This window comes from Anarhichas minor, unplaced genomic scaffold (genome assembly GCF_050575085.1).
Source record: "Anarhichas minor isolate MPS153535 unplaced genomic scaffold, ASM5057508v1 ptg000045l, whole genome shotgun sequence".
In the NCBI taxonomy this organism is placed as follows: Eukaryota; Metazoa; Chordata; class Actinopteri; order Perciformes; family Anarhichadidae; genus Anarhichas; species Anarhichas minor.
The window spans coordinates 2,382,501-2,402,160 of record NW_027466491.1 but is presented as its reverse complement, the minus strand read 5'-3'; the positions used below and the strand labels follow the sequence as shown (position 1 = coordinate 2,402,160).

The following is a 19,660-nucleotide window of genomic DNA, read 5'->3' as shown; positions in this document are numbered from 1 at the left end:
GTCTGCATCCGGCCGTCCTCAAAGACGTCGTCTCTTCTGCACTGTAGTGTCTTTTTCTTGTGGCATTTGCGTTTGAATGTAAATCTCTAATCCTCCCTTCTTCCCTTTCCTTTCCTCTCCCCACCTTTTCTTTGTATTTGTCCATCCCTCCTTTCTCCCCTTGAACCTCTCCATCCCCTTGCTATTGCCAGCCGTCCACATTTTTTTTTTTTTTTGCGCCCGGTGTTTCCTGCTTTGTAATCTGATTACTTCATGGCGGAATTAGTATGCATATTTAATGCAGTTTCTCTTCTCTTTTCTCCTCTCTGTCTTTTCTTCTTTTTAAATCTTGATGAGTGATGCAGGGAGGAATGGAGGTGGGGTGGGTTGCTCTTCTTGCATGTCTGGCGGATATGCCAGGGCCATGCTAATAAATGACAGCTGATTTATGCGTCTGTATTCTTTTATTTATAAAAAAATAGCAAGCGGGCTGATTTCTGATATTAATAATACAAGTGGATCCACTTTGATTAGGCTTCTGTGGAGAGCTGTGCATATTCAGCATTACAATTAAAGCCTCTGATGTGAAATAGGAATGACACGCTAATGAAGCGAGCTAGCGAGCCTGAACCGCGACTGTCCAACAGCATTACGGCCCATCTCGGATGAAGAGTAATTATACGAGGAACACTGAAATGTCATTAAAAATCCCCAGTAAGTGATTTAACCCACCATTCCTCTCTAATGCTAGATATTTCTTTTTTTCTTTACCAAGCCCTAACCCCCACATGATCAACTCACAAGGTTTCCCGTTTCTTAAAAAAATAAAATAATAAATCTTGCTTTTTCAAAAGATCAAACTTCTCCGAAGTTCCATAAACCAAAAAAAAGAAACACAAACATATTGAGATTTGAGACAAAGACATACCATCGCATTGTCCTAATTTAATTGCAGTACTCTGTGGTGCCGGTGGTGGTAGGTAATTGAAATAATTCCATTATAAATTCCATTATGAATTGGTGATTAAGGCCAGAGGTGATTACCATGGATTAAAGATGATAGTTTGGATTTTTTCTTTTTTGGCATAACCTCTTCAGCCACCTGCACACTATCCACCTCAAACAGCTTGATTTATCTCCACTTACATGTGGGGGGAAGAAAGTATGAGAGAGAGATACGACATGCAAAAGAGAGGGGACACGCAGGCGATAAAGAGTGTGTTTCTCAGAGGATTCAGTTCATCTGATTCTACCCCTTCATTCTTGTGCCTATTTTCAAGCCTGGAAGCCTTGTTGTTGTTGTCAGTAAAGCATAAAGAAAACAAATAATGAGCTATATCATGTCACCGTATCATATTCATTAGTCTCATTGTCAAGTCTCTCTTGTGCTTGTGTGAGTGAGACAGGAGGAGAGAGAACCCGATAGGGTGTGTGTGTGTGTGTGTGTGTGTGTGTGTGTGTGTGTATGGGTAGATAATGCCACAGGCAAGAATTCATGAATATCAGCATTTTCTCACCATTTTGTTGGGTTAATCCCTTGTTTCAGTTGGAGAAATAGGCGTTCCTCTTGCATACATTACACCGGTGCCTGCACATCACATCCACACAAAGTGAAAAGTACCTTTACATCAGGTCCCTCTGATGTAATGATGAGTGAAGTTTTATGTATCGGGGTCACACAGTTTTTTTGTTTTGTGTCTATCTCAGCAGCTCCTTTTCGACAAGAGTGGAAAATCAGAAATGTAGCGACGGGGCAGGTGGATTCAGATCAAAACACGGTGACCAGTGGAGGACACAACACATGGGACAAGCATTAATGAAGCCTGATCTCATGGGAATTCTAGTTCTTATTTGGAAATCTTCTGATTTGAGTGGAAATTGACCAAAACCTCCACCGCTGCTGACACGACAAACACGTGACTCCTCTGAAGGCATCCAACATGGAGCGGAACGCCTTGTGGCACCCAACTCAGCACCGGGTGGGCGGTCACTGGAAGCCGGGTGGGGCGGGGAGCCGGGGCACAAGAGTCCCCTCGCCCACCACCACCGAACCGAGCATCGTGCCTCCGAGCTATGCAATTATTTTCGCACTGCGTCCAATATCAACTTGAGAGCAATGCAAATTATTTAAGACGCGCTTTTCAGGGCTCGCAATTATAATAATGATGATCTCAATTAGCGTTGCCATTGCCTCGGACTATTTAGCAGGCAATTTTGCAGCCTGGGGGCGAGGGTCTTCGAGGGAGCCGACACGCATCGTCAGGTCAGAAGTGGTGGAGAGAGGAAGAAAGAGACAGGCAGAGAGAGAGAGAGAGAGAGAGTTGGCACTCTTAATCAATAAACTGCAAGACTAGAGATATTTACCACCCAATCCCACAAGGGGACGGTTCATAAATTGACCTAATTGGTCAGTGTTGGAGATGAAATGAATGATGCCAGCATCTAATTCAGAAGGGCAGGATGTAAGCCATTTGGCCTCTTTACCATTGTACCGAGGAGACAGCTATTACATCTCAGGAAGTTAAAGGAGTAGTTTGCCTAAAACGTGCACTTTATCCAGAGAGTTAGACGAGAAGACTGATACCACATTCAACATGCAATGGTACCATCCATACAAACTAAGTCCAAATCACTTGCTTTTTCAAGAAAATTAACTCGAATTTCAGTGCATTCTCTGTTACCCAGCCTCTCATGTAGTAGACTGCTCTGCCACTGTATATTAAAGGGACTTCTTTTCCCCCCAGCATTCATGTGGAAAAGACTTGCACCACCAGCTACCCTTTCTTTTATTCATCGTACTGTAAATAACTCCACTTTATGAAAAGCAGCCAGTGTGACTCACGGATACCTCTCTAACCACAACCCATTATTATTTCATGGCCTTTGAAAGAAGGGTCTACAGCAGGCGCTCTCACACTTTAATGTCGGAGCTCCCTCTGATGTTGTGTAGTACACAGCGGCCCTTGTTGCACTCCGTATGCGATCCCTCACTTGAATTCACAAACACTTCCAAGTGCATAAATAGCCATGGAAGACGAGTGCCTTTGCGAGCTAGCTAATGCTCTGGAACGCCATTGCTGAGGAGATAACAGGGGCCTGCCATGGCTGATGCCTGGAACTGTCATTGAGGGGGAGAAATGTGTCTGTGTGCCTTTATGAAAAATGCTGTTGTCTTGACCTCTCACGGGACATCATATGGTAAGGAAAAAAGAACACGCATCAGCGTTACGATTAAATGACCAACGGACATGATTCAAAGGGTCCCACGATGTCCCAGAGCACCCGTTGGAACGTGTAGAAGGCTCCCGGCATACAGACGAGCTAATGGGCAACCTATTGGTCATGGTAGATTCAGTTTGAATCTCAATGAGGGTGTCAGCGTGTGGCTGCTCCATGACCGACAAGGTGTGGTAGGCCTGCTGGAGTTGATTTAGCCACCCGGCCTGTCATAGCGTTTTATCGGTCAACATCCATCAATCGAAAGGCTAAAAGGCGTGTTTTTTTCCCCCCTGTTCTTTTGAAGTGTCAAGGGGAAAGTGCTGTCTTGAAGATGGATGAAAAACGTCTGATGAAATTATACGTCTTTGTTTTTTCTCCACACGATGCAGTACCTTGATGTTAATAATTTTCTACGCGAGCATGACAACAGACTTTACAATATGGTTTGTGCTCAAACCACTTTTGCAGTATACGTAGCCCAGAAATGAAGACTATATAGTTGGGTGAGTCGCTCTGACAAAAGTATTTTCAAAAGTACATAACAGTACTGCCGTGCATACTGGGACATGCTTGTGGTGAAAGCAGTGGGCTTGAATCATACAAAGGCTAAACCCATTACGGGGTCCATGGGGGTGGGCAATGCAGTGCCTTGTACCCGCTCTTCTAAACAAGGCTCTAGGTGCTGGAAGCCCGAACAAAGCCTTGTAACATATACATTAAACTTTAATTGTTTTTTTCCAACCCCTTCCTTCACATCTCCGTAGTAGCAGCTCCTGAAACGGTAAAAGTGTGCTTTGTAGAATAAAAGATATATGTGTAACAGTGGGGGGGGGGGGGGGGGGGGGGGGTGATCTAGTCTCTGATGCTGGAGGTAGACAGTTGCTTTTCAAATTCCAAGTTTTGGTCCTTTATTTTATTCAGCAGTGAAATGCCATGAATACAGAAAATAATAACGTCTGTTACAATTCTCAACCACGACCTTCTAATGTCAGAGAACCTTTAACGTATGGACACAGTACACAGTAATGAAAAGTATCAAAAAAAGTAGTTGAATCTCGATCAAAAAGGAAATGAAACAAACAAAAAAAATAAGTTTTCACCAATTACATAAACATATGTTTGCTACAGTCCCAATTTACTGTATACATAGGGGGATCATATTCCCAATTATTAGAGAAGGATAGCAGTAGAAAGGATACATGACTCAACTGCCAGACATAATGCTTCATAAAGTATGCACAGAGGTACAAGCAATAAATACACACATTAGGTTAAAGCCTTACAGCTACGCAAAGCAGATGCAGAAAAAAGCAGGTTTGCTATTCTTTAGCGAGCAATGAGAGAGAAACAGTAAAAATTCAGGTAAGTCAGAAAAGAAACACTGAGATCTTTTTTTTTTCCCTTAGAAAAAAGTCTGGTAAATTTATGGGTCCACCAACAATTTTTTTTTACATAAGTATGCACAGTTATCAAAATACAGACAAAATCAACCCAGAAAATCCAGACAATCCTAAAATCTAGTGGAGGAGCAGATCGCAGTTCTGGAGGTCTTTCTGGTATTATGTGCAAGCAACTATTTTAGACATTTTTTTTTTTTTAACTTAATTTATACAAAACCCATGCAAATCTACAGGTAATATGCATTCTGTGGCTGACAGGTTGTATCCCTCCCAAAACAGTATATCTGAGGTAACGCACTCCTACGCATTTGTACGTACATTTTCGGCCATCGTCCCGATGATTTTTATTATTATTCTTTTTATTGATTCTTGTTTTCCAGTCCACCAAATGATTTTTAGACATGCATTTTTTTAAAACACAATATTCCCTTACAGGTAATCTATACATTATCATTCTACAAATGTTTGAGGACAACCTATTACAATGCAAATCTTCCGTATCTTGACGCAGGGAATGTAAACGTTGGTTTGAGCCACGTCCTGGGAGACGAGCGTTGTAGAGTGTAACAGCTCTTGGTGGCGTTCTAATAACTCGTGCAATCTGTCATAATTGTTCTGAATTTGTTGTGCAGAGGTAGAAGCTTTTAGAAAGCCTTTTTGGGTAAGTGGGAGAACCCCTTTTTTTCTCTTCTTTTTTTGTTTGAAAGACGCGGCGTCCTTTTTATTTGGTGTGATAAGATTATTAAGAACGTCGTCTTCAAGTCGCTTTGCTGACTCCAGCTAAGTATTGAAGGGATAAGCTTTGTTCCTGGGCCCAGTACCCTCTTGACGTGGAACTGGCATGTGTGTATGTGTGTGTGTGTGTGTATTTACATGCTGCGTGTTTGTACAGTACTGCACGTGTCTGCGTGTTAAGCTCCCACAGCCAACTCCTTGACTTGGCACAACGCTTGAAAACAACATATGCACAGTGTTTCCATTTTGGTCGTTACAGCACAATACAAAGCCACTCGTCGGTTCTTTGACAGCATACATGTTCTGCAGCTGGAGAGTTAACCGAAACAAGAAGGTCGGCAGACCAAAAGCTCGGGGGTCTGTGTGTGTATGTGTGTGTCTGTTCGCCTGCGTGTATGCTAGTCTCTGACAGGGTGTGTGTGTGGTTGTTTTAGCATTTTGTTATCCCATACAAGAGGAGGCAGAATTTTGTGTAACTTTGGTTTACTGAAAACAGAAATGACCATTAAAGCAACAACACTTTTCTAGATGACATTAGCCGTGAGGGAAAGGATGGGACTGTAGTCTCCAGGTGAACTACTTCTCTTTAAATACACAAGTGTGTTATAAAAAGCTGGTTACCTATACAGAGTACATCAGCGCTTTACACCAGTTGCATCTGTATAGTTTAGAAGCTATGAACCACACGATGAGTACTTGGTGACGTTAAAGCAAATATCAGCTAGAAAAGGTTCACTTTCACCTTCGATATCCTCCTCTGCAATGGCTGTTGTTATTTGCTTTCACGTGGTAACCGAGCCATTTCATATCAGCTTGAAATTATGACTTTTTGGCTTCACTAGATATTTTTTCATGTTTGGTTAGCGATGTTTTCAGTTTCGGTTTTCGACGCAGCTCGGGGGAAACAAAAACCGCCACGGAAATAAGACGTGACATTATTTTGACAGTCCCACTTAGAACATTACATATTCACCAGGTCAGAAATAAAAGAACGTAAAACAAAAAATAAAAACAATGACGTGTGATGTGTTATGCATTAAACAAAGTAAAACAAATTAAAATAGAAAAAGAAAAGAAACTTCACAACAACACAATGTTTCTGCACTTCCATTGAATACACAAATGTTTTGTTTTGGTCAGGATCCACTTTTACAGTTAGCTGCTCTCTACCAGTCAAATCACAAAAAAATGCCTGCAGTTCAAATATCACATCACCTTTTTTTTTTTTTACCTACAGTACGTCTGGCAGAAAATCTCCAAAGTGGACGTTGAATGAGTTATCAAATTACACATCAAAATCAGCATTTACTTCCCCCCCCCCCCTCTCCATCTCGTGATCATCTTTGTATAGGGCTAAATGAAACAATCCCAGAGGTTATTCGAAGGTAGTTTGCGGAAACAAAAGCTTCTCTTTGTACTAGTTTAAAGTCACAGAAGACGGACCAAGAGGAGTTTGGTGGCTTCTGTCTATAAGCTATTGGCCATTGCTAGTGTTGGCTTTGGTTTCTAGCTGTTGCCTGTGACTGTTTGCAGGTAGACAAAGCTTTAGAACGAGGAGGTAAGGAGAACAGCAAGAAGAAAATTATGCGGAAATGCATTGGTTTTTGTAAATGGTGCTTTATACAAACTACTATTTCCCCCAACTTGATTTCCAGTTTTTTTTTTTTCTTTTTTTTTTTTTTTAACTTTTAATCACAAACAGATAATAGACTGGAAGCCAACTTTTCTTCTTTTTTTTTTGCTATTTTTTCTGGACAGCTGCAACAACAGTCTTGGTACCGCGTTTCCATGACTGGTGTGATTCAGGGAATGGCATTTACAGTTGTTGGTGTCTAAAAATCAGATTGTAAAATTAACGATGGTAAAAAAAAAAAAAAAAAAAGAAGCTAAAAATAATATACTGGTTTTCATTATAGTAGCAACATACAGGCAGTGACACAAATTTCTGAGACAACTCCTGTGCAAATGATAACAGAGCAACAACTTGAATTGAACCAGCAATTGTCTCTAGACACGAACAACTACTGGGGGGGGGGGGGTTGGATTATTCACAAACATAAAACGTCTTCCTTTTTGGCAGTATATGAGGCCGCTAGCTTTCAACGGAACATGATTTGCTCATTTGTTTCATGTTTCCCCCCCCCCATCCATGAGTCCATCATCCTTGTACTGTGTGTGGCTACGCCTTGTCTAATGAAATAGGTCTCAAAGAGTTAATTCTAATCAGACATCTCATGCCTGTCATGTGTGGGGGATCCCAAAGGGCTGCAACAAAGAGTTCCTTCGGACCGGTCTCCATCCGGATGCATGCTCAATAAATAGTCCCAGTGGTGAGAGAGACAAAGAGAGAGTCAGCTGTGGTTGCTTGGACTGTGGAGTGGTTTGGAGTCTTGCAGAGGGTTTGTGTGAGAGAAACAGTGCGGCTGGGTGAAGGGACATGTTGACCAAAAACTGCATCCTAGTCACTCTAGGTCGTCTGATAAGTTCCCTTCCTCCAGCTCCCGGTCGTCGTCCAGCTCTGGACTGTGATTGGCTGTCGTCACCAGTGACATCGGACAGTCATCTTCATCCATGTTAAGTGGCTCCTCCTTCACCTGAATGGGAAGCCTATTGACACAATCACATCGACGAGAAATGTTAGATTTTCATATGTTTTATGGGAACTTTTCTGCAGCCAATAGCACTAGTTTGACCTCATTGATGTCATTTTGAATTACAGCTGTTAGCAGTTAAGAGAGCAAGAAAATAAAGAAAAGCTAATTATTACCGTTATAGATTATTTAAAAGAGAGAAAGGGTTTCTGGTCATTAAGCCCCTTTCCTGCACATGGAATACACAATGTGGTGTTCAGCTCACAGATACATATTTTGTTGTATCAGAAAACAGGCAGATAGCAGCCATTACATGCATCATCTAGTGAAAGTAACAACCGTGTTGTTTGCGAGACACTAATTCGACATGATGCCTCACGTCTACTGTAAGTAAGCGCATGAAAATTGCATGAAAAACATGGCCCCTGTAAGGCCGATAAGCTGTGATGTTCCAGACATGTTTGGCATTTAAAAGTTTACTGATGACACCAGGTTGAAATACATGAAAAAGGAAAAAAGGGGGAGAAAAAAAAAAAACAGGCCACATGATAAATAATGGAGAATTTCTCATCCCTAAGCCCCCTGGAGCAAAGGCAGAGGAGAGGCTTTTTTATCTAGTTAATAGAAAGCGCAGCCACTCGTTAATATGCAGGGGCTGTGCATGTCGCTCCTCAAGAGGAAAAACCGGCAGCTAGGTTCTGCCATTAATCAACTTCAGCCCCGGCAGTTGGCTCGGACACCATGATACATGTTTTTAACTCTAAATGGATGAATATCTTTAGCCACTGTCAATAAGCGCCGGGCAGGAAGCAGCAGCGGCGGCGCTGCGAGCAGGACGCCGCTCCCCTCAGAACAACAGAGGAGTGGGCGGAAAAAAAAGTGTTGGGCGAGTAAAAAAAGAATAATAATGCTGTCACACACAAACAAGGCATAACATGATCTGGGGCCCTAGATGGGGAGAGGGGTTTGTGCCACGATGATAAATCTGACAAAACCTAATTATTTCTGACGCATCGGATGCATCAGAAAATCCCCCTGGACTATGAAAGAGGGGAGTGGAGAGAGAGGGAGACTTATCAAGTGGTGGTGCGCTAGGACGCGTCTCATAGCCTCTCTCCTGGGTTGCCTTCATCAGTGGAAGGGGGGGGGGGGGGAGAGGGGTTTTGAATTTTGAAGAGAATTTTAAAAGGTACAGATGACTTTAATATTCAAACCAAACACTGTAAATTAATATTCTGATGTGGCGGGATGAAAAGAAGAGGCTGATCTTAGCAGGATGCAAGCGGAGCGATGAATATTTCTGTTTCTGCCCCTCAGATTCATGGAGGCAGCGAGAGGAAAAAGAAAACACACAAACAGAAACACTGTGACCCGACACCACCGAGCCCACTGAATGAAAAGACTAATTTCTAGTCAGGAGGAAATTCAAGTCTGTCGTTGTTTTGTGAAATACAGTAAAATCCAAACGTACTCATTTTTGTTCTTTTATGTAAGTCATTGAAAAAAAAATGTATCAACAACAGATTCAATATTTATTCTCCAGCCTTTTTAAATACTACTTATTATAACAGTAAATTGAGTTTGGGACTTTTGGGCATATATCTATAGACTAAAAGATGACACATTGAAATGTTTGAACTATGATAAAATCGTTAAGGATAAAGGTACATTTTAAAACTTTAATTCCCTTTATTCAGGATTCATAAGCAGCATCTTGTAAACCCTTTATTATTATTGTTTATAATAAAGGCTTTATAATACAGTATAATGTGATTGTACCAACTAGAAGGGCATTTTTAAGTGATTATTACAGCCACAGTATTTGTCAAAAAACAAAATACAAATATTTACTGTATTGTCATTTATTGTATTTATACACCACCCTCAAATGATGGGTGCCCACAGGAGGAGTTAAAGTTGTCAACAAACACTTTAATAAAACACTAATCTGTTTGCTACCACATCATAATGTGCTATACACCATTTATTAACGTTTATACACTGCGTACCAAAGATCTCCTCTGTTATTCGAATATGCAGCTCATAAGCTGTTTTGTGTGGCTTTGAAGAAAAATATGCAGGAGCATATTCACAGGCCTGAGCTTTCTGACACTTTATTAAAATATGTGGATGAGCCATTTAGTACTTAATGGCTGGCTGCCATTACTGAGTCGCTCAGGAGTAAACGCTGGACTTTGCGGTGTAATAAATACGTCGTGCTCCGCGTTTGTGTGTGCGTGCTTTCGAGATGCCTGCTCTCACATCAATTGGAGATTAGCACCAGCAATCATGCAGAGGTATGTCAGGGATGCAAATAAGGTCGTTAGTCCACGGGCCTAATGGTAGGTTGGGGGACAGGAGAGGTGGTGTGGTGTGGTGGGGGAGGACGAGGGGAGTGGGGGCAGTAAAGGGAGGAGGTGAGGACTGAGGGGGGCAACGAAAGATATTCATAACACCTCACTGTGATTCATTAACGAACACCAAACAATTTGATGTGACAGCACAAGACGCGGCCGATGAAATAGAGTGATATTACGTAGATTTGATTTGCTTTTATTTGACTCCAGCCGGAAGTTGGTTTCTAGGAATAAATGCTCCACTCCGGTCATTCTCATTTGGTGTGGAGTTGCTAATGCGCTCACGCTGATTTTACAGTCGCAGAGTCTCTCCTGGTATACAGTACTACTTCTTTTAAGCTTCACCCCTTAGGGTCTACATGAGTGTACTGCACACGCATGCACACGAGCGCAAACACACACACACACACACACCCAGCCAGCATGGCCTGGGGCGATCTGGTTTGCGGTTAAGCAGATAGCATTAACCTTCAGACGTTGCGGGGAAGGAGAGGTTTGTCTAATTGTTGGATTGACTTGGTTGTGCTGAGGAGTCACTCTCCTGAGAAAGGCCTTCAAGGTGATGTGCTATTTAGTTTAGTGCTACAAGCCACTCCATTATTTAAACAACATCCCGGAAAAGCCAGTCGTGGAAAACACATTTCTTCCATTTTGAGGTTGTCGTGGCTGTGTAAAGGCAGGCGGTGATGGAGGGAGGGAGGGATGGATGAATGCATCTCATCCTCCACAGCCACTCATGTCAGTGTCAAGGCAGCGTGGCCAGAGAGCAGAGAGAGCAAAGCAAGAAAGAGAAAGTCAATGCCGTCCGGTTACTAAAAGTTAAATGACCTGGGGGAGTGGTAACACTGGGATTCTGTCTCGAGCCGGGGCAGATTTGCTCCACTTAACACCCCATTTCAGAGAGGGGTAAACACGTCCAAATAGATTAACGTATAGATGTCTGGTAGGGCTAACCAAACACTTCTTTTTTCTGTTCTCACAGACACACTCGGAGAGAGGCATGCAGCCCGAGTGCACCCTTTAACCATTACAGAAGTGGTTAGCTAATGTCGCCCGACTTTGCAACATGGGCTTTGATGGGCAGTGGATGAGAATCATTAATGTGCGATTTCTGTTTGTCTCATGTGTGCCTGGTGAGCGTGTGTGTGTTTCCCTGCATGCTGCTTCCACCACAGCGAGGGACATGGCCCGCTCAGGTTGTTTCAGACATTTCCTGAAACTCGCATGAGATTCATTTTTTTTTTTTAAAAACACTCTCTTTCTCTCTCAGCTCCATTAAAACAGAGATGGGGGGAAAAAGGAGAGATTTTTTAAGTAATTACACTTCAATATTAATAGGAACAGTCTTGCATAAAACATAGCAGCTAAAACCCTATAATGCAGACGGTGGTGTAATTAAAGATGAATGTGTAATAGAGCCTATTTATAGAGTTAGAACCAACTGTTATCCAAAAGCGTCAGGCTCACCTCAGGTATTAGCACAATGCCATTAAAATAAAACCAAAGCAGAGACAGAGAGAGAAGTCTGATACGATAAGATACTGGAAACTGAACCTTGCCCCCGGGGTCATGGCATACTGAAGAACATACTGGTACTGTGGGTTAAATATCAAGCAATTAAACTAACAAAGGGCATAAGGACAGCGAGTGTAGGAGTGGAGGTGGGTGGTTGAACATGTGCTTGCATTCTCAAATAGGTACTCGTAAAAAAATGTGTGAAAAGATGTGTGACACAATTATCTCAAGAAGGGATTCTGGGTTAAAGGATAATGATGTTTTACATTCTTGTTTTCACTTGACTACTGTTTTTTTTATAATAATCAAATGAACAGCAATACATTGTTTAAAAAAAAACTAAAAATAAAAACAGTACCGTATTTTCCGCACTATAAAGCGCACCGGATTATAAGGCGCACCTTCAATGAATGGCCTATTTTAGAACTGTTTTTATATATGGGGCGCACCGGATTATAAGGCGCATAGAATAGAATAGCGTCGTAAGCGTGTCTCTTGAAAGGTGCCATTTTGGGGTCTTTATACACACAAGTGGTGTTGGACTAGGAGTAAGCACAGTACCGGTGTTTACCGCGGTGCGGCTTTGTAGTTTACCAGTCGTACTGAAACATTTTGACAGAGCGCCGTGTACAACCAGTATGGATCAACCAATTAACCAATTGATCCATATATAAGGCGCTCCGGATTACAAGGCGCACTGTCGTTTTTTGAGAAAATGAAAGGCTTTTAAGTGCGCCTTATAGTGCGGAAAATATGGTAGTTATCTTTTGCATTCATGCTTGGATGGAGTATCGGTTGCAGGAGTAATCTGTTGGAACTCACATGTGTACTGGTGGGGAGTATCCGGGGCTGCCGTGTCCGTTGGTGTCCAGGTGGTCGAGTGAGCCGTTGAAACCATCGTGGGCAGAGTGCAACAGGTTGGGGGGGCTGCCGCTCAGCATACCTGGGGGGCTGCCACCCAGCAGTCCATGCGGACTCCCGCCCAACATTCCGTGCGGACTTCCGCCCAACAGTCCGGGTGGACTCAAGCCTGTCAGGATGGACGGATCTCCGCCCAGGAGGCCGTGGCAGCTGCCGCCCATCGGGCCGTTGGAGCCGCTGTTCATGAAGCCGGGGGTCCCCAGCAGGGAGGTCTCAGCCAGGGCAGCCTGCAGGAGGGAGGGAAATGGAGAAGGCATATTGAGGATTAGAGTTTGGAGGAAGATGGAGGAAGGATATGTGGGCGTAGCCATGTCAAAAGGGGTGAGAGAGTTCAGAAGTGTAAAGGGTCGGAGGCAGGTGAGGCGTGTGGAGGGAGAGAGGGGAAGCATGAAGATCGATACAAGAGGAGGATATGGCAGCTAGAGAGAATGGGAAGATTTAACAGAGTAATTATTAAAACACAGTTGTCTCATGCTCAAGTTGTTCTACTCTGTTGGTGGCTATTTTCCCCCCATGTGACACCTTGCTGACAACTACCTCCCCCCCAGCTGCCATTCATATGCCCTTGTGTGGTGTGGCTATTAAAAAAAACTCCCCCAAAACCTTACCTCAAAATAATAAAAAACTCCTGACACTTTCGCCTGCTGCGCATTAAAGTTATATACAGTGATTCATTTTTTAAAGTTTTTGCCATGAGCACCTTCGCCGGTGTACCCTATGAAGCCAAATCATTTATGACAGCTTAGATAAATATTAATGCACATGCCCTTGCATTTGCACATGCCACTATCAATCTAGGGTGGCTGCCACAGCAAAAAGAAGGGGGGAAAAGGACGGAAAGAAAGAAGGGGGGGGGGGGGAGAGTTGCTTCCTTATTCGACCACAGGGTGGCCTTCTGAGTCTGACGGTGTACAGGAAGAAGAGAGGAGGAGAAGGAGAGAGAAAGACAGAGAGAGAGGAAAGGTGTAAGAGAAGAGATACAGAAACCTGAGAATAAGGACAAAAAGAACCTGCTTTCTGTTATGTGTGTGTGTGTGTGTCCTAATGTGGAGCCCTATTGTTCACGGCAACCATGCTCATTCAAGTCACACAATCAGTCAGGCAGTAGTCTTGCCTGTCAGTCAAACAAACAGGCAGCTGGTGAGTCAGAGCTTTCGGTTCATACCTGTAAGCTGGCGTTTAGTGCACTTCCATAGCCAAGACTGGAGGGCAGGTTCTTGACAAGTGAAGGGCTTCTGGATACATTCAAACAAAAAAAAGAAATGAGTTCAACCTGTAACTTGCCTTGTTCGTAATAATGTTGTGAAAATATATCAAATATTAGTAACTAAAGAACAAATTGCGCAGCAGAAAGACGAAACAGTCCATGTGATTAAGAAGTAAGAAATAACTGGACAGAAAAAGGAGGCGGAGAGAGGGTGCGTTTCCAAGAAGAGGACTGAATTTGGGCCCTCTGATCCTCTACATGTCGTTGCCCTTCAGATCTGGATCTAAGGAGAGGTGACAGGATTCGTACCCTGTGATCTTCTGCGACCTGCGTTTCTGGTACTCCATCTCATCTACCGTCCACACCGCCCCCTTCACGTTCTCCACACGCACGAAGCACTTGTGCAGACTGAGGTTGTGGCGAACAGCGTTCTGCAGAGAGACGTGACACGCAGGTCAGAGGGATGAGGTAAAACGAGGCACATTCATTCATTAAGCATCAAGAAAAAAAAAGAAAAAAAAGAAGAAGGCTTGGAAATAGATTTTTTTTTCTTGCATTTTGAAGAAATTCTTAACATTCACGCACCATTGATTTAATTAGTAAAAATTGAGTGAGAGCGAATGCTCTTACAAGTCCTGCACACAGTACATATCAATCAGAGTAAGTAGGCTAAAAGGAGGTAATCAGCATAGCGAATGGCTTATGGTGGTGACAGAAGTGGTAATGCCGGCCTTGATAATGGTGATGTCAGTAACCCTTTCTGCTCCAGAAAAGCATTTCTCTTAATGGACACATCGCTTAAAAGATGACAGTATTGCAAGAAAAAAGACAGTCATCAGGAGGCCCTTGTGTCAGAGTGTGTGTGTGTGTGTGTGTGGGGGCCTGAAAGAATAAGGAGGATTAAGGTGAACTGTATCTGACATCTATACGTCTAAATATTGTCCATGTGGTGTCACATCGGGTGTTGAATACATGCTTAAATGACACTTTACCTCTTCAATGTATTATGAAAAGCTGTGTTTAAATTAAAGCGGCATAAATCTTTCAAACAATAAACCAGTAAGGTGTTTTCATTAATTACAAAATAAGGAAAACCTATTGAAAAAAAGGCCCTCTTAAATGAATATGACCATACGACCATAATTAAAACATGCATCAGACTCTACAAATAATAACCTTGGCTTTAATATCCCTGCCTCTCATATTTATCATCTGCCTTAGCTCGGTGTGTACTGCTCTTTCTCCAAGAAAAAGGGAAAAAAAAAACTCATAAGCAGATCTCGCATCTGACCTGAAAATCCCAGGATTTGATTGATCTTAATGCCCATGGCTCTGAATATGATAATTTTAATATTAATGAGCAAATGAGCAGTTTTATTATGCATGCTATATAGTTAGAACTAATAAGCTTCTGGGTGAGAGGAAAAGAGAGAGAGAGGAAAGGGGGGGGGGTCGTTCTTTTGAGCTGTTGAGACCAAGCTGAGATATTAAACTACCTTTCATTTCAGTCTCTTTTCTTCTTCTCTCTTTTTAAAAAAACAAACAAATTTTGGTCCGTTAATCAAATGACAAGCCCAAAACGCTGATCATCCCCACTAATGCTTACAAAGGGAATTGTGGAGATGTGGATGTCAATAGATCACCTTTGGTTATTGTGCGAGCCAGGAGACGAGGTATTCCTAATGTCATTGTGATATCATTGCTATTTTATCACGGGGAACAGAGGAAAGCAAGAAAAAAAACCAAACATTTGAGATGGTGTGCAGCAAACAACAGCCACAAAAAACCTCTGAGAACATATCTTGTCATAACATAACTACGCAGCAAAACATGGCGCGCACTGTACCTAACAAACTGGAAAAGGGCACCGATCTTTTTTGCATGCCCTCCTGAATTGGTGATCACACGCCCATGTGCTCATTTGCATCCCAAATCCAAATTAATTCACTTTGCTAAATCTATGCAAGACGCGCCACGTCTTGCATACTGATGAGCGGCTGTGGTCGGGGTTTTCCCTCCAGTCCTCCGTTCAGCCACAAAGGCTAAAGGCGGCTAACGAATGACGCGCAGGGGCCACGGGGACAAAACACTGACGCTCAGCGAGGCTTTCTTTATCAGCAGGCAGACACACTTCTGGTTAAAACATGTGCTGCAGGAAAGACTTGTTTTTTATTATCTCTGTGGAGGAAGACAGGAGAATAAAGTTGTAGGGACAGATATACAAATGGGCCCTTTGTGTGGGTAAATAAGGAGTGCTACCTCCATGACAGGCCAATTCTCACTTTCCTCCCTGTCTTTAGTTCCACACCCTTAAACCCACTCTCAGACACAGTTCATGTGTTTGTGTACATGTGAGTTCCCGTGAGCGTGCATCTTTGGCCTACACCCTTCACACAGCCGAGAGCTGATTAACAGGCAAACAGCCATCTTTCTTACTAATTCACCAATGATATGCGGGAGAAGGTGGTTCCAGGACTAGGAGGTGGGGTGTCTCTCTTAACAAAAGGTGCTGATGATGGAGTGGCTGCTGTATAATTAGTGCATCACAGCGCTCTCCTCTCGAACGCCGAGCCTCCGCTATTAATTGCACCCAAATTAGGAAAACGATAGCTAAGGCAGAATAATTCCTTCAGCTGTCATCTCCGAGCAGAAAAGGCGGAATGAAGGAACAAATAAATAAGAGGAACAATGGCCTCTATTCAAGAGAGAGGTGAGGAAGAAGGGGAGAGGAGTATTAATCGCTCGGGGCGCTGGGTAAATATGTGCTTTCTTAAGGTTTGGTTTTTGACTTCAGCGGGAGGAAGACGAGTGAAAGGGCATAGCTAGGTGGAGGTGGAGGGCTGCATCGTGGGCTGAGGGTACATCGGGGTTACCTTCCAAGTTGCAGCATTGCGTCTGAAGTAGGCGAACGTGCGCGTGAACCAGCTGTAGATTTCATTAAGCGTTAACTGCATGTCGGCAGAGTCCATGATAGCCTGAAATGAGATGACATCAAATAATGGTTTACTAACGAGACCACGTAACTGACGCGCACACACACGCGCACACAAACACACACACACACACACACACACACACACACACACACACACACACACACACACACACACACACCAACGGATTGAGAAAGCTGCCATGATTCATGCAGCAATTAATTTTAATCTAATCAGGCAAAGTTAATTTATTTCCCACTCACCTGTCTTATGAGGGTTGCATAAGTAAATGGCGGTCTGACATCTGCGTTCTTATAAAACTCGTAGTTTGGGGCAATCTCTGGAAAAATAAATACTGTGTCACCACCTGAAATAATTGGGTAAAATTTTAGTCCTTTAGGTATTGAATTTACCCAAGGTTACATCAAATTAAAAGGGGGGGAGAGAGAAAGGGGAGAAAAAGAGGGTGGGGTGGGAGGGGGGTTAGAGGGGGCACATCAAATCAGCATTTCCTATGTCTAACAAAATGCATTTTTAATTAATCTCTCTCGCGAGAGATCTTAAACACTCATACGTCCATAAAATGAGATCCGTGTAGTTAGTTAGGGTGAAGTTGAATAATTTATACGTCCCCACACTAAACACAGAGAGAGTAAATATCAACATCAAAGACGGACCGTTTAAAATGCTAAGCTTAATACACGGAATGTCTTAATGTAATAAATATTGTATTTTTCCACCATTATTTGAACTTAATTAACATTCATGTAATATTAATGCACAGAGGAAGTTCTTGTCTATTTACATATAGAGTGATTAAACACAGGCTTGCTTTTATAAACCCACCAGACGTCTCACATTGCTAAGACCAACAAGCCTATGTGCTTGTGTGTGTGTTTATGTCAGTGTACGTGTGTGTGTGTGTGTATGCACGTGCATGTCTATGTGTGCAAAAAAAAAAAAGCACTGCAACGCAATTATGGGTTGAGTACTATTAATAGTGCAGTGTTCAGGGTTGAGGTAATTTGCAATTTCTATGTCATTATATTATAATAGAAATTCCGTTTAAAAAGGAAAAAAATAAGTGTTCAAGTCAACAAATTCTGAATTGAAATTTTAATCAAAATGTGTCAAATGTGCCGAAACAGAATGAGAATTTGAGCTAAATTAACATCTAATAGGCTCAGGGTCTTAATGCATCAGTCTGTGGCTCAATTCACATTATATTCAAGCAATTTAGGAGTTGAATTTCACAACAAAAAACCTTTATATTGTTATTTTCTAAGGATTCACATGCAATCAAGCATATTGTAAAACTTTGCTTGACAGTGAACTTTCTGCCCTGTATGATCATATTTCATGTTCAGTGCTGAGTAGTCCTACCTGACGACAGAGGCATGGAGTATTTGTCCGAGTGGCGTCTGCGCAAGGCTCCCATACTGGGGACGTTTGCTCCTCCCAGTATTGATGGCACCTGGGGCATGGCGGCCATGGGTGTGATAGGTGCTGTGGGCGTGGTGGGTGTCTGAGGTAAGTTGGGGGGCGATGCTGAGGGCAAGTTCTTGGACATGGTGACGCTGGACACCAAGTTGAGCTGGGGTTGGAGGAAGATAAAGCGCGGGCGGAGGGTGAGAACGAGACAGATGCAAGCAGCAGGGAGAGAGAGAGAGAGAGAGAGGGAGAGAGGGAGGGAGACAGAGAGAGGGTGGCATTATTTCGTGGTTTCTCTGACAGAGCAGAGTGTCTGCTCTCCTCCTCTCTAACACAGCTGTGTTTCCACTAACAAGGCTCGTGGAGAGGAGCCAGCCCATCTCCACTAATTACAACCACCAAATTGTATCATAAGAATTCTAATTAGAGCATGCTGTTCAAGATTATCCAACGATCAGCCTCCGTGTTATCCCAGCCCCATCTCTCTTTATCTCTCTATTTATCACTCCCTCCCTCCTTCTCTATCTCCCCCACTACAATCACCCACACTGGAGCGATGAGCTGGTGAAAACTCTTGCTCGCTGTTGGTGCGAATCGGGCTACAAGGGTTATCCGAGCCAGGTGCAGAACCACCACCCAAACTCATGACACATTATGTTCTACTTTGGTATGAAAGGGAAACCCTGAAGTTGCTGTTGCGGCGCCGTTGTCGTAGATATTGGCAGCGACTCTGAGCCCACTAGGCCGAAGATCCTGCTCTTACAATTGGTGTAATAACCGTGCAAGATAAACCCGGTTGATTGCTCATTCATACAAGACTAAATCTGATAAAACATCATCAACAACACAACTGGACGTCATTAATACAGTTATAGTTGATTTATCACCCCTCATCCAGTGAGACGTCATGAGGAAGTATAACAATTAGTAGAGGTTCATGTTCTTTCTCTAAGGTAGAAAAAAAAGACACTTTTAAGTAAAAAAAAATACTGCATGGACTCACACTCACATAGTCTTTGTCTCCTCCACTCCTTCAACATCAGGGACCAGAGTGTTAGTCACCTCTGGCACGAATGCCAACTGGGCTCGCTAATCGTCCGGCTTTTCCACCACTTTTTGCGCCTGCTTCCCGAATCTCATGTGAGAGGCTCTAACCGACTGGAAAATTCCTAACTGACCTTTTAGTCTCTGCGCTAATTTGGTTGGAATGGTAATGACATCGTTACATATTCAGACCAAATTGCCTTAATTGTGAGTCTACAAGTGGAATGCATGCGATGCGAGAGTTTGAATTAAAAGCGACTTGAAAGAAGGAAGGGAATGGGAGGGGGGGCGAAGGCGCGGAGAGATGGAGGAGCGAGGCTGAGGAGAA

The 19,660-nt window shown here is 43.0% G+C and overlaps 1 protein-coding gene across 1 annotated transcript in view; it reads right to left on the bottom strand.

Annotated features, from left to right (window-relative positions):
- Positions 1-7,795: 7,795 nt before the first annotated feature.
- The window catches only part of foxp2 (forkhead box P2), a 57,591-nt gene continuing 45,726 nt past the window's right edge, over positions 7,796-19,660 (bottom strand). The window contains exons 10-17 of the mRNA XM_076111876.1: positions 18,241-18,451; positions 17,121-17,197; positions 16,798-16,899; positions 14,234-14,355; positions 13,883-13,952; positions 12,889-12,944; positions 12,619-12,765; positions 7,796-7,940 (exon numbers count right to left, since the gene is read on the bottom strand). Coding sequence (XP_075967991.1) covers positions 7,796-7,940; positions 12,619-12,765; positions 12,889-12,944; positions 13,883-13,952; positions 14,234-14,355; positions 16,798-16,899; positions 17,121-17,197; positions 18,241-18,451 — 930 coding nt within the window. The remainder of the gene's footprint in view (positions 7,941-12,618; positions 12,766-12,888; positions 12,945-13,882; positions 13,953-14,233; positions 14,356-16,797; positions 16,900-17,120; positions 17,198-18,240; positions 18,452-19,660) is intronic.